This window comes from Acartia tonsa, chromosome 1, assembly GCF_053477335.1.
Source record: "Acartia tonsa isolate MP-2025a chromosome 1, ASM5347733v1, whole genome shotgun sequence".
Classification (NCBI taxonomy): Eukaryota; Metazoa; Arthropoda; class Copepoda; order Calanoida; family Acartiidae; genus Acartia; species Acartia tonsa.
In genome coordinates, this window is record NC_137260.1 from 15,719,274 (window position 1) to 15,732,889 (window position 13,616).

Sequence of the window (13,616 nt, forward strand, 5' to 3'; positions counted from 1 at the left end):
TACATAAGAGGTGTGATGTTAAAATATTAAAATTTATTTTTGATAATCAAGCAAAATTCAAAATGATGAGTTTTTTCACATAGTTTTCTAGATTTTTCTACAAAGTGCAAAGTATAAGTTGTTGCATTCCTCATCATTCCATTTATACTCTTTGTATGTTACAATCTAAATTATTATTTAATCTATACTCTTTGTATGTTAAAATCTAAATTATTCAATTTATATCTTTGTATGATACAATCTAAATTAGTAAAATTTATTCTCTTTTTATGTTATAATCTAAGTTATCCTTTTTATTTTAAACAACATTTGACATTCTGAGTCGGACATAGGCACATAATTACCCAACAGAATTTGATCTATTGAAGCTTACACTATAGTAAAGAAAACAGTACATTAGACATTTTTGTATCTCACCTTTATCATTCAGAAAATATAATCTACTAAATCTAACCTGTCCACAATCTTCATTTTGGTAATTATCTGGTTGATCATTTGCAAAAGTTTTAAAATCAACTAAAAACATAAAATTAATATAAATATATTATAATAGTACTTTAGGTACTAGAACTAATGTAAATTTTCTTATTTTGGCTAACTTTCAAGACTTTGAGTAATAGTGTATAATGCATTTATTTATTACTTCTTCTTTTTATACATCTTAGTGAAGGTTGCATATTTTTAAAAATATTTAAATTTTTACGTTTAAATTGAGTCATAAATCATAACTACATCCCTTAAACTTTTCATCTGACCACAAAGCTTTATGAAAATATCACCTGAAGAACCATCTGACCAAACAAAGTCTCCCTCATTATTAATATCATTCAAACCAATCCAGAATCTGTCTTCACCATGTATGTTTTTAAGCAAATCTAAAATAGAAAAATTTATTGGAAAAAATCTAAATGATAGTAAGGGAACAAACTTTTAAATTGTAATTTTTTAAGTGATAAATCAGTGATGAAAGGTTATTAATTACTGTCATTGTGGGTATGTTTCTTTTGGACTGAATAGCCAAAATGTCGACTCAAGGCTCAAATCGAGCTTCTTATATGATATCTCTATTATTAATGTCATGAAAAGTGTATAATTGTTTCATACCTTTTGCAAATTGTTGTTCTTGTTCTGAGTGTATAGAGGCAAGGTCAACAGTAGCTTCAAAGTCTGACAGAGATTTACATTGATCTCTGGCATCTTCCCAGGTCATCTTGGTATCCAACAGTTTTAATGTCATACCTGGATAAAAGTGAAATATGTAGTGCCTTTACATGTCTTTACTAAGGAAATAATATTTTAGGTATATTCAAGGGATCTTATCTTAGTATACCTCAACTTTTTATTGGGGGAGGGGAGGAGATATTTTCTTTAAGGGGGTTGGTTACACATGTATGAAAAAGCATTTATTCATGTTAGGACCAATGTAAATATCTGATTTAAGAAGCTGAAAATGATAATACCTGTTTCTTTATCCTCTTTCCAAGAAGACTTTCCAAATTTTTCCTCCATTTGAGTTATCCTAATCTATCAAAATTCAAAATGACATATTTGATAACTGTCAAGAAACCAATTCTTGATTATGTTCTATTCACAATCATAGTCTTGTATAATATTTGTAAATGGATACAGAATATGTGGATATTGTGACAAGTAAATTTGTATCATCAATTTAAGTTTCTAATATAGTCCTCAGATATTGGTCAATATGTTTTTCCATGGTTAGGAGAGGGGATGTGGTAAAGTCATAAGGGTTGAGAGTGTTGCTATATTAGCCAGCTTGGAGAAACATTTTATGAGGGTATGCAAGAATCTCTTACAATATCCACGTATTCTATATCCATTCACTTATCATTACTATATCATTTAGTGATTTAAGTTAAATCATACCTCTAAATCTGACTTTATTTTATGAAGATCACCCTCCAATGTCTATACATATATTTCCAAAAATAGTTTATAAACAAGGACGATGATGTCAATTGTATCAAATTATATGATTTTGTATATTTATCTTATTGCTAAGACTCAGGGAAAAGGGAATGTGGCTCTGACTAACAGTGAAAATTTCCCCACAACCCCCTTCCCTATTTTTCTTCCCTCTTTACCTACTTCCCTTCAGTTATACCAAAAGCAAGTTTTATGCCAACTATACGCCATAAGAGTAAAAAACTAGAGGGAGAAAGGATTAAATAACTGTATCTCCCCATCGCAACCACCTTGCGCAACATTTCTATTGGGTAATTGAAAATCAACCAATGATGATGCTTATATTAACACAGCCAAGTAGCAGAAAATAATTTAGAAGCAGACGAAAGAGGTCTTTAAAAAATGAAGGCAGGTAGTTGTCTGTATTAACAGCTATACTATAGATCTGTTTATACGCCAACAAAATATTTAATTTTCGGCAATTTCAGATGGAATTAATTTGCTTAAAACCAGCCCCTGCTAAGACTTAATAATTTAAATCATACCTGGAAATCCGTCTTTACTTTATGAAGTTCACCCTCCATTGCCTAAATCGATATATTTTTTTTAAGTTACTGCACTTCTAATGAAAATAGATGGTCACCAACACTTATAGAGTAGCTTTTCTATTAAGAATAAAAAATTTAACTAAAATAATTAAAGAAAGACAAAAAAATTATTTTGAGTATATGAAATATACATAATTCAAACATTAACCAAAAGAGTTGTAACCTGATTTTTCAAGCTGACTGAAGACACAATTGCATGCACTTCTTTGAAGTCAGCCTAAAATATGATAAAGTTATGAGTTTCAACTGTTTCTTAAATCATAAAATCTAAACTTATTTCCTTGATTATGGAATATATCTTATAGAATTATACCTTAAAAAGGCACTCCATATATTGCAAAATTTTGAGCCATTAACATCAATTTACAAAAGGTTAACATCAACATGTAACTATGTTAAAAAATACTCATTTTAAAAAAAGTACAGATCTACAAAAAAAAAACGTTATAGACCAACAGAATGAGGACAACTAAACTGTATAGAACACAACTTGCGTGTAAAAATTAAAACCTGAAGTTTATGATAGTTTTTGCATAACTGTCCATAGGTATTACAATCGTCAAGGCGGTTCACATGCTGCCGACTAGACAAACAAACCAGATTTTAAAAGAAATCAAAACAGTATCGAATGCAGTTACTCTGCAATGGTTGAATATTTTTCTTTTAAGTTAGATGAACAATAGTAGTATTTTTTTAATTTTTGGAATTAAAAAAAAACCTATATGAAATATCTGTTTCAAAAATTTAAAATCAAGCTTAAGTTTGGTTATATTAGTTACAGGTTAGCCCCGCAGGGTTTGTCCCCCCCCCCCCCCCCCACCTCCTGCATATCAATTCCTTTAATTTCAATTTACTTTAAAAATGAGGGGAGTGGGTTTCTATGTTGAAATAAAATACTTACTAAAATGGATAATCAGTGTTGATATTGTAACAAAACTTTGGCAACCCTATGTAATAGGACAAGCAGGGTTCCTTAAGAAAATTATTTATATTTTGAACAGTTTTAAAATTGACTTTGTTGAACATTTAATAACATAAAATTTAAAACGATTAAAATAGGAAAAATTTAAAAGATATTGTGATATATTTGTATTTCTTATAATTTAACATTTTTGACTGGTCAAGCTAATTGCTTGACTTAAAAGTGGTTAAAACTTTGACATTAAGATAATGTTATATTTTTGTACCTTACAATTAATCTCCTTTTCCTCACTTCCAAGGTCGGGAAGAAAATGAAAGATTTTACATAATTTTGAATCATACTAAAATAAATACTTAAATAAATTATTGCAAAAAAAATCTGAACCTAATATCACTAAAATGTTACTAACAGACAGACGAAGAATAACTATTGAACGCATACTATTAAAGACAGCTTTCCGCGGGTATTAAAATGAAAAATTATAAGATTAAGCTAGTATTATTAGCCCTTTGGCTAACAAATATATCACATTTTATGGTCAGACAGACAGTTGGAAAAGAATAGTTAAAGATTAGCTTTGCCGAAAAGTAACCTCAAAAGTAAAAGCCATGCATTTTGTCAAATCAACACATTTATCCATACATTCCTGTAAATTAAAAAGAGCAATAAAAATCTCTGTATCACTGAGTAAAAATTAACAGACCAAGATATCTAAGACAATGAACGATAAATTGATGTAAATCCGGCCAAATATTATTCACAAAATTTCTATATATTATTGGGAGAAAAGTTAAAACGGTACTAGTTGGAATCAACCAATTAAAATTCCTTCATTCTATTTATCCCTGTTTCCCTGAGTAAAAAAGACTTACAGAACTTTAGGGATAAGACAATGGACGAGAAATTGATGTAAATCCCCAAATATTATAAATAAAATTTCTTTTTTAGATTAAAATTATTGGGAGAAAAACTAAAACACTAATGGTTGGAACAAATCAATCAAAGTTCAATACAAGCACCCAAAATTTTAAGCCAACTAATAAGCTAACGTTGTTATAAAAATTTTCAAAATTTAAATTCCAATATCTATTGAATTCTACAAAGTTTCTTAGGCTAGGTTTTCCTAAAGATACTCTAACGTCTAGGCTAGACTTTGAAGTTTTATTAGATTTATCCAATTGTATTTTGAAGCATTGCTGTACAAATAAATTTTTTTTGTAAACTTTACAACTAAAATAAAATTTTAGTCATTATCAAAGTACTCAATAGGCCAATTATAAGATATCTTAGACTAGCCTACAAGTTTCCAAGGCCTTACAATTACATAGTTCTTATATTTATGTGAAAAGCATTAGAAACCCTAACTTCTATTATTATATGATATGGCCTATCATACAAAAAAAAAACTACCTTTGCAGTTTCAGTTTCAAATGTTGGACCAACAGTGCTAGCATATGGAAAAGTTTTGTTCTTTAACTCCACAAAACATTCTCCTGTCAATACTTGACTAACACTTAAAAACAAACCAAAAAGTTTCAGCCACTTTTTCATTATAGAACCTGAAATTATATGTCATAAAAATCGATATATTATTACCTGGGTATTGCATCAGTTTTTTATGTACTCTGACAAATTAATACTCTCAGCCGGCTAAAATAACGATGCCCTCTATCCACCCTCTTTACCCCCCCCCCCCCCTTAAAACATACTGGATAAACAAATTGACCAAAATAAGGTCCATATTAGCAAGCTAAATTCATGACAAATTTTCCTGTGTCAATATATCCACGTATATGCTATATCCATTGTCAAAACAGACAAACAAAGCTAAATATTATAATAATATGACAACAAAATTTTTTAAAAAATATTATGCTGAAGAAATATTGTTCACGTTGAAAAATAATATTGACTGCATATGCACTGATGAGTATTTCTTTAAAATATGCTTATCAATAATATTTTTCTTTATGTTTCTTTTAAATGACTGATTTATGACTAATTAATTGCATAACTGAAACTAAATAAAATTACTACTTTAAATTTTAATATTCAATTTTTTTTTCTGGAAATTTTGATTAAATTGACCTAATTTTTTAGAAGGTTATTAGTACGTTTGTACGTTAGAAACGTTTTTTTTTTGGGCGATGTGAAAGGCTGATTTATATGTGAAGATACAAAAATACATTAATCCCCTTTGTTTTAGGTCCTATAGCACAAACAAATACTGGAGAATTATTGGTCTATCCAGGGACTATTTCACATATGGAATGTCCTACAGACAGACACACAGACAAATATACTATCCTGTTAGTTCTGTTTCTTGTACAAACACAAATAAATCCCCTTTTTTTAGGTCCTATAGCACAAACAAATACTGGAGAATTATTGGTCTATCCGGGGACTATTTTACACATGGAATGTTTGTATCAAAAACGTCATGGGGTTCCAGTTTGGTCCACAAAGTAAGTATTTTGTTGGAAGGAAAAATAAATAAGAAATTTTAAAAATTATTATTCAAAAGTACTCTCTAAATTCTATCCTTTATAATACAATTTATAAAAAAGCTTTATTTTGAATACAAACAATTTTAATACAATTTTAAAGACTATTTTTGCCTATGTTTTCTAAGGGATTCACTCCAAGATCGTGAAGCTTATTTCCTCCTTTATTTAATTTATATTCTTTTACAGTAAATATTGATTGAAGTAAAATTATTCTAGAGGCCAATTTTCTTGGGGAGGTTGGCTTACCCCACTTACCCGAATAGGAATTTAGAACCTGCCCTGAAATATGTGGATTAGTCCGTCTAGTCGTTTTCTAGATCTTGCTGGACATACTAACACACATCTTGAACTTATCACTTTATCATATAGAAAAAAAGGATGTGATCTTTTAAAAGGTATTTAAGTAATATTGTGAGCGCACCTACTGTATAATTTAGGCGAGCTCAACGACGGTTGTATCCACAGGGTTGGGCCACTGGAAGGATGAGAGATTCTACCTTAGAATACAGGCTCAGGTAGCAATTACAACAGAAACTATAATATCAGAGGGATCATGGAAATAAACAAAGTAGCGGTTTTCTTCGTATTTTCACAGCAGCTTTTTTCCTATTTCTAGCATCTACGGTGGGCTCTAACCCTGCTACCAAAAGCAACTGTGAAAATACGAAGAAACCCGCTAATTCGTTTTTTTCCATGATCCCATCAGAGATATCTGAATCTGATTAATACCTCTGGAAACGGTTAATTACAACACAAGGCCTACTCTTTTTATCAGGTCCCAAGGCACTAAAAACCCATCTGTTGAAGACAACCAACACTTGCACGACCTTTGTCTAATAGTCATTACTGTGGAATGAAATGAATTGCGCCTGCTTAAGTGTCTTTACATATTCTTACTATTTATGAAAAATTTGACAACTAAGAATGGTAAAAGGGGTGTTAACTAACAATTTACACTAATATACTCCAATAGCTTTCTCTCTAATAGCATATACTCTAATAGATCCATACAATTTTTCTGTAGAGTAGCTTTGCTAAAAAAATCCTAATAACCAAATCATCCAGTTATGAAACAAAATATAATTGCGTTTCGCATAAATGAAATTTTACTAATCTAATACAGAGTAACTTAAATTAGTTACTTTATTCCCATGTTAGCTGCAAAGCTGCTCTATAATTAATTTCATCTTTAACCTGAAAGCCATTTACATTCTCTTTTATTAGTACCTAAACGCAAACAATCCGAACCAATGGCATGCCCAGCGAAAAGGGAGGCCTTTCCAATTTCAATTTTAAGGGGTGTGTTGACCCCTCATACTACCCCTATCAGCACAACACTATTCCGAACGGAAACATAGAGATGTTTAATGGAAAATAAAGTATGAGTTTAATGGTCTAATTTAGTAATTAACAAGATCAATAAGGTTTAATAGTAGGGCAGATTTTAAAATTACAAAAAGCTAATAGAGGTAGAGATAGATAAATTGAGTAAGAGAGAGGACAGGGAATAAAAAGAGCTATACGCATGACGGACGGACGTACGGACCATAAGTAAAGAGTATCTGCAATTTTAACACCTAGAATGAGGGATATACCATTTAAAAGGACTCTCCACAGAAAAATCAACTTTGGATTTTTGAAAATCTAACCTGAAACTATTATTCTCTGTTCAATTTTAGGCATTTTTTGTTTTTGTGGCATCGTGATCGAAGCCCTTTGAAAATTTTGTCCGCCGCCTATTTGTACTGCCGCTATAACAATATATACTACACTTTCCTCCACTCAATATATGTTCGCCGCTAAAGAACATTTGCTCCATTGCAACCGGCCGCTCTACGATTTATCCTCTTCCTTGACTGGACAATCCTGCCGCCTCCATTTTGTGTTCGCCTCCGCCAAATATAACCATCTTTTGCCACAGTTGCCGCATTCATCGCCCTTCTCCGCCGCTACTCCGCTATACATTGCGTACGTAGCTATACACAACACCCCCAGCCTCCATTTAATTTCTGAACAAGGGAGAGGGGAGCATTTATTAAAAAGCGACGTACAGCGGAGTAGCGGCGGAGAAGGGCGATGAATGCGGCAACGGCGGCAAAAATAGAAGCTAAAAATCACTAAAGCAGCACAAATTAAATGGCGGGAGGATTCACTTAAAGGAGGTAAAAAATTTCAAAGGGCTTCGATCGCGATGCCACAAAAACAAAAAATGCCTAAAATTGAACAGAGATTAATAATTTCAGGTTAGATTTTCAAAAATCCAAAGTTGATTTTTCTGTGGAGAGTCCTTTTAAGGTCTTATTTTGGTGCATATCTCCACCAAATTTTGCTAATGAAGTGTATGATTTAACCAAAATGAGTTGCACCTGTTTAAAGGTCAGAGCATCTACCCATTACTAACAGTTAATGTCGCGCATCTTACATAGTAGCTGCAGCAAATTACCTAACGTTTTGTAACCTCTTTAGCTGAAAAACGTTGGTACTTTTTAAGATTTGTGATTTGTTGTTTCTAATCTAGTACTGTCAAATCTTTTCAACTAATAATTTTAATCTACTGAGGGATTAATTTTGTTTATCATCATTGGGGATGTACACAGGGAGGGAGGGAGGCTGATTAATACACTAGTCCCCAAAGCTTTATTCGTAGGCTTGATTCATTAAGTTGAGTGTCTAAACGTTTCACCCACTAATCGTAATTTACAAAATGGGTAATTTTGTGTACGTCAATTTATCGTTCCTTGTCTTATCCCTGCATGATCAAAGCTTCGCTGCACATGGTCACAATTGTACTTGTTGTTTTGAAAGTTTAAATCCAATTACTTTGGAAACTAAATTGATATTCATAACTTGATTAAAATAAATATTAGATTAAAACAACAACTAAACAACAAGTTCTGTCAAACATGGAGGTATAATGTTTACACATATTACTATATCGACTATATGGTATAAGATTTTCGACATTATGTTATTTCTACAGTCTTATGTTGATTTAATAACAGCACAAAATCACAGAAAGGGCATGGCATTTGTTTTGAAAGCATCTATAAATAATTATTATACATCAATACTCGCAGCTCTGTTTTTGAAGACAAAGGAAAGAACTGAGAAAATATCCTAAAACAATCCAAGACTATAATCGAAAAATGAATTAGCCTAAAAGCATAATAGGATAAATATCTAGGTCTCAATTGTGTTATTGTAAGACAAACCTTGGCTTTAATTTAATGCAAAAAATACAAACAAATAATAAAAAAGTTTTCTTTAAATTACTAATTCATTAATAACTCTTTTATGAAATAATGGCCCTTTAACATGATTTCAATCTTTTTAAAACTTCTCAATACCAAAATCAGTGGATCCCCTAACATATATATATGTTTAGAATTGAGTTTCTAAAGATGCAGAATATTGTGAGATGAAAGAAGAATGCTGCACACAAAATCAATTAATAAGCCAGTCCTCATCTCACACACACACTTTTATTCTGATAAACAAAAGATTGAATAAGACCCTAATAGTAAAGTAACAGGATCTGTGTGTACCAAAGGATCTCGCCAATCACTGAACAATTAAGGTTCTCCCTTACAAGGTAGCTTATCATGAAGGTTTTGGGGAGAATAGAACCATCCTCCCAAGAGAAATAGACCCTTGAAAAAAAAGCCTCTATTTTTTTAACACTTTTTTTTGTAAAACAACAATTGCGACCTCCCTCCTCCCTCTTTAGGGTCATAGAGGCCCCTAGGGGCGTGACCGCTAGAAATTGATATACTGATTAAGGTCTATAATATTAAGCACATGAGAAAATGAATAGTGTCTCTGTATGAGTGGTGCGAAGGATCTCGTAAGTCATTTGAACCGTCATGGTTCTCGTCTATAGTGAAATTACCTATAAGTTTAGGGAAGGTTTATTTTTGTTAGGGTACCCTTAACTTCCCACAAGAAATAGCCCCTAGAGAAATGATATCTTAAGTTTTTTTTTCACTTTTTCTTTTTAAAACTACCCCTCCCCCACCCCTCCTGAAAGTGGTTCTATGAATCTTGATGCCTCTTTTTAAAAGGATTAACTGAATATCACTCAATATTTATTTTATTTTTTTAATATAAATAAAACAAAATTAATCAAAATAAATTTTTTTGCTGTACAATTATTTTACACAATTTATTCTGCAAATGAATCCATACCAATAAGTTCCAGATTCGTCACCAAAATAATTCAGCTCTTCTTTTCTACTAACTCTCATCCTTGATTTAGTATTATTATTATAGAAGATTTTAAAACATTGTTTAGCATCGTATAACAGGCAATTTTCATGAATAATAAAATAAAAAATGCAATAAGTTTTGTTTTCCGGGCCATCGGTACCTCGGGGCTAACAAAACTGGTTGATTTAAGGTGTTAAATGTGTTGAGGTTATTTTATCTGTTTGTTAAGATCTCGCTAACCACTGTCCTCATTGAGTTCTCAATTTTAGAGGCTCTGAACCAATATGGTTCTTCTTTCAATGTGGTTTCTTATAGTTCCTTGGAAAGTATATAGATATTTTAAAAGAGGGTACTACAACTCTCCCAAGAGAAATTGTCTCTAACTAAAAATATTTTATTAATTTTTCTTTTAAATTAAAATCCTATTCCTCTCTCATTTCAAGTGCACCTAGAGGCCTCTAGTATATTATAAGATGTTATTTTTGTTATACTTGCCTATACCAAATCATGGTATCTTGCAACCATTCAGTACTTCCATTCACTGCTTCTCCTAAAAATTTCAGAAAAAAAAGAAACATTTCTCTTGTCTCTAAATGCAGGGAACCTAGTATATCAATATTTGAAATCAGTGGCGTGCACATACAGGGTATTGAAACCCCCCTTAAACCAAAAATTCACAAACAAAAATAGATATATATTGTACATATTCTAAACATCATATGATTTATTGATACATAAATTGAATTATTCAGTCAAACACACAGTTGTGGAAAAAATCTAAGAAAAACATAACATCATCTTGAAATAGATCAGTGAATTTTTTCCACACCCACCTTAATTTCAAGGAGGGTGTGACTTTTTGACTTGTCACCCCTTTTTGCTGTATAAGGGGTTGTATCAGTGTGGTGTAGAAATTGTAGGGAAAAGTATCAACTCTTTTCCCATTAATTTTTCCAATTCTTTTACTGTTTGACAAATAAATTGTCTAAAAATCTGCCCCAAGGGATGCGCCAGGTCATAGGACTTCTATCTATCCAAATAATTACCTCTGCCTCAAGGAATTCGCCAGGTCATGGGACTTCTATCTATCCAAATAATTACCTCTGCCCCAAGGGATGCGCCAGGTCATATGGCTTCCATCTATCCAAATAATTACCTGTGCCCCAAGGGATGCGCCTGGTCATAGGACTTCCATCTATCCAAATAATTACCTGTGCCCCAAGGGATGCGCCAGGTCATAGGACTTCCATCAATCCAAACCCATTGCTGATCTCTTTTCTTGGTATACATTCCAATACTAAAAGGTATTGACTCAGTGAGCTATGCATAGTTTTAGTTAGATTTGTATTTTGCCAATGTTTTACATACTTACATGATTAATCTATCTTGTCCGCATACTAAAGACAGGAGGCAGGTAATAAAAACATTGGTGCTGCATCACCAACACCACAGTTTTTTTAATTACCTCTTGGGGCAAACCCCCCTAGAGGCTAGGGGCGAAACCGCTAGTATAGTATAAAGTAGTAAGGTTTTTTTTGTCTGAAGCCTAAGATTTTAAAACTATAGAAATATTTGAGTTCTCCGTTTTTGGGGATGAAACACATATGTCCAAGGATACTTCAAGGCTATTTTTCTGCCTTCTTCTTACTATTTGAGTCCCAAGAAGCTAGAGTAACAGCTGCTAGTTCTTGTTAATAAAAGAGCACTGTAATCACAAAAAGGTACTTACTTTTCTCCTCCTATGTAGAAATTGCTTCTTGCTCCCCAAGCTTTTTCACTAGAAATTAAAAGTTTATCATACAAATATAAAAGAGTAAAAAGTAAAATCTTGGGGCTCCAAAAACAAATTTTACTCTTAAAAATCTTATTTTTGAGCTTGCTAATATTCAATATTATTTTATAACACCTGGATTCAATGAACTTAAGCAAAGACTTGTATTCATAATCAGAGCGTATGGAGGTGAGATGAGATCCAAACCATAGATTACAAAACTTTTCACTGGCATGGAAGTCCCAACAGTTGGGCTGAGTTGATGTGCCCCTGGCTCCAACATGTTCCAAGCAAGGAGCAAAGAAATATAGGTCATTGGCAAGTCTATAAAGTCTGAAGCATAAATAAGATATATCAGCAGTTTTCCTCAGAATTACTTTTAAGCACTGAAATCCCTCTCTTATCTTTTAATAAATTGAAATAAAATAGTGTGAAGGGGGGGGGGTTACATTTAAATTTGTTTGTTTATCTCTTTAGGGCTTAATTGATTAGGTTATATTTGGTACTGGGTATCCCCACAGGGTAAAGGTCGCCTGCAAAAAATATCCCCTTTAAAAAAAATTTATTTCACTATTATTGCTCAGTTTTCAGGTTTTTATTCATAAAGTACTAAAAATATTGTAATAATTAAAAGAAACTAACATTTTGTTGCCAGCACCTTTCATAGCATTTACATAACAATTTGGTTTACATTTATTGCACTCTATTTTCTCCTTTCCTAATTTAGCATAGCTTGGTTCAGGTAAAGGACGATAGTTCTCCTGAAATATTAGATAAAAGTATTAGATTCCCCCCCCACCCCCCCTAGAGGCCACTAGGGGCCCTTGGGAATGGGGGGGGGGTAGAAAGTCGACAGTTTTTTTATATTTATTTGTTGGAGTTTCCTTTTTTCTAAGGGCTATTTCTCTTGTGAGAGTGGTGTTAACCTCTCTCAAAAAAGTTATAAACCTTCCAAGACATATGAAAAACTAAACTGTTAAGGAGAACAATATCGGTTCAGCAGTTACATAGAACCTTTGGTACAGACAGACGCACACACACAGACAGAGATCTTTTTACTTTATCATAAGGGTATGTTTTTGAAAAGTGGTGAAAAGTCAACTTTATTGTATGTCAAAATTTGATATTAGTCATTTCTTCAAGGTTTATTAAAAAATTGTATGTATTCCATCATAATAGAGAAAAAATTTAAATAAGTTCATAATTAAATAAATGAAAAATAGAATAAAACTTACTATGAGATTAATTAAGAATATTTGATATGCTATCAAACTAAACAGCTTTCTCTGAAAACAAATAATTTTTAAAATTGATAAATATAAAAATCAATCAATAATCAAAATAGGACAAAATATGATTAAAAATAAGAATATAAAATTCCAACATTAATAATATTTACCAATATCATGAAGGTTATTGTTATACTGAATATTTTATAGCCAATTATAATTGTAATGGTGATACTTTAGAGGACAGTCCTTATACTTTGGCTTTGATACAGGATGTAATTCAATACAGACAATAATATCTCTCAAATGATAAATAGATATGCAAATTACATAGGTTAATATAACTAAGGCTCGGTAGCCGCGTGTCAACTGTGACTGAGCCTCAAATTTAAACCCGTTTAGATGCATTAATTTTTTTTAAATGCCATAATTGAGTCAGGTTTAGAC

The 13,616-nt window shown here is 31.8% G+C and overlaps 3 protein-coding genes across 3 annotated transcripts in view; 1 reads left to right on the forward strand and 2 right to left on the reverse strand.

Annotated features, from left to right (window-relative positions):
- Positions 1-13,616, forward strand: part of LOC145313725 (locomotion-related protein Hikaru genki-like) — a 50,966-nt gene that overhangs the window by 25,401 nt on the left and 11,949 nt on the right. Inside the window, exons 8-9 of the mRNA XM_080153282.1 lie at positions 5,813-5,921; positions 6,401-6,478. Coding sequence (XP_080009408.1) covers positions 5,813-5,921; positions 6,401-6,478 — 187 coding nt within the window. The remainder of the gene's footprint in view (positions 1-5,812; positions 5,922-6,400; positions 6,479-13,616) is intronic.
- LOC145332408 (uncharacterized) lies at positions 19-5,011 on the reverse strand. Its single transcript, XM_080177407.1, has 13 exons — positions 4,867-5,011; positions 4,049-4,102; positions 3,722-3,796; positions 3,436-3,506; positions 3,045-3,117; positions 2,698-2,751; positions 2,472-2,513; positions 1,888-1,929; positions 1,461-1,524; positions 1,105-1,239; positions 780-875; positions 455-516; positions 19-165 (listed from the first exon to the last, which is right to left on the reverse strand). Exons 1-13 carry the CDS (start codon positions 5,005-5,007, stop codon positions 88-90), a joined length of 987 nt encoding a protein of 328 aa, XP_080033533.1. The 5' UTR covers positions 5,008-5,011; the 3' UTR covers positions 19-87.
- On the reverse strand, positions 10,036-13,441 carry LOC145332416 (uncharacterized). Its single transcript, XM_080177417.1, has 8 exons — positions 13,340-13,441; positions 13,176-13,226; positions 12,583-12,701; positions 12,076-12,273; positions 11,899-11,946; positions 11,381-11,466; positions 10,665-10,719; positions 10,036-10,208 (listed from the first exon to the last, which is right to left on the reverse strand). The coding sequence occupies exons 1-8, from the start codon at positions 13,346-13,348 to the stop codon at positions 10,112-10,114; spliced, it is 663 nt and encodes a 220-aa protein (XP_080033543.1). The 5' UTR covers positions 13,349-13,441; the 3' UTR covers positions 10,036-10,111.

Excerpts from the sequence above, each read along its gene's own strand:
- LOC145332416 (XM_080177417.1), bottom strand. Across the intron at positions 12,274-12,582 it reads AAAGGTGCTGGCAACAAAAT|ACTTTATAGACTTGCCAATG; the intron begins GTTAGTTTCTTT and ends TTTATGCTTCAG. Across the intron at positions 10,720-11,380 it reads GCGCATCCCTTGGGGCACAG|GAGAAGCAGTGAATGGAAGT; the intron begins GTAATTATTTGG and ends TGAAATTTTTAG.
- LOC145332408 (XM_080177407.1), bottom strand. The coding sequence starts at position 5,007 with ATGAAAAAGTGGCTGAAACTTTTTGGTTTGTTTTTAAGTGTTAGTCAA. Across the intron at positions 3,797-4,048 it reads GCATGGCTTTTACTTTTGAG|TATGATTCAAAATTATGTAA; the intron begins GTTACTTTTCGG and ends TATTTATTTTAG. Across the intron at positions 3,118-3,435 it reads AACACTGATTATCCATTTTA|TCGGCAGCATGTGAACCGCC; the intron begins GTAAGTATTTTA and ends TTGTTTGTCTAG.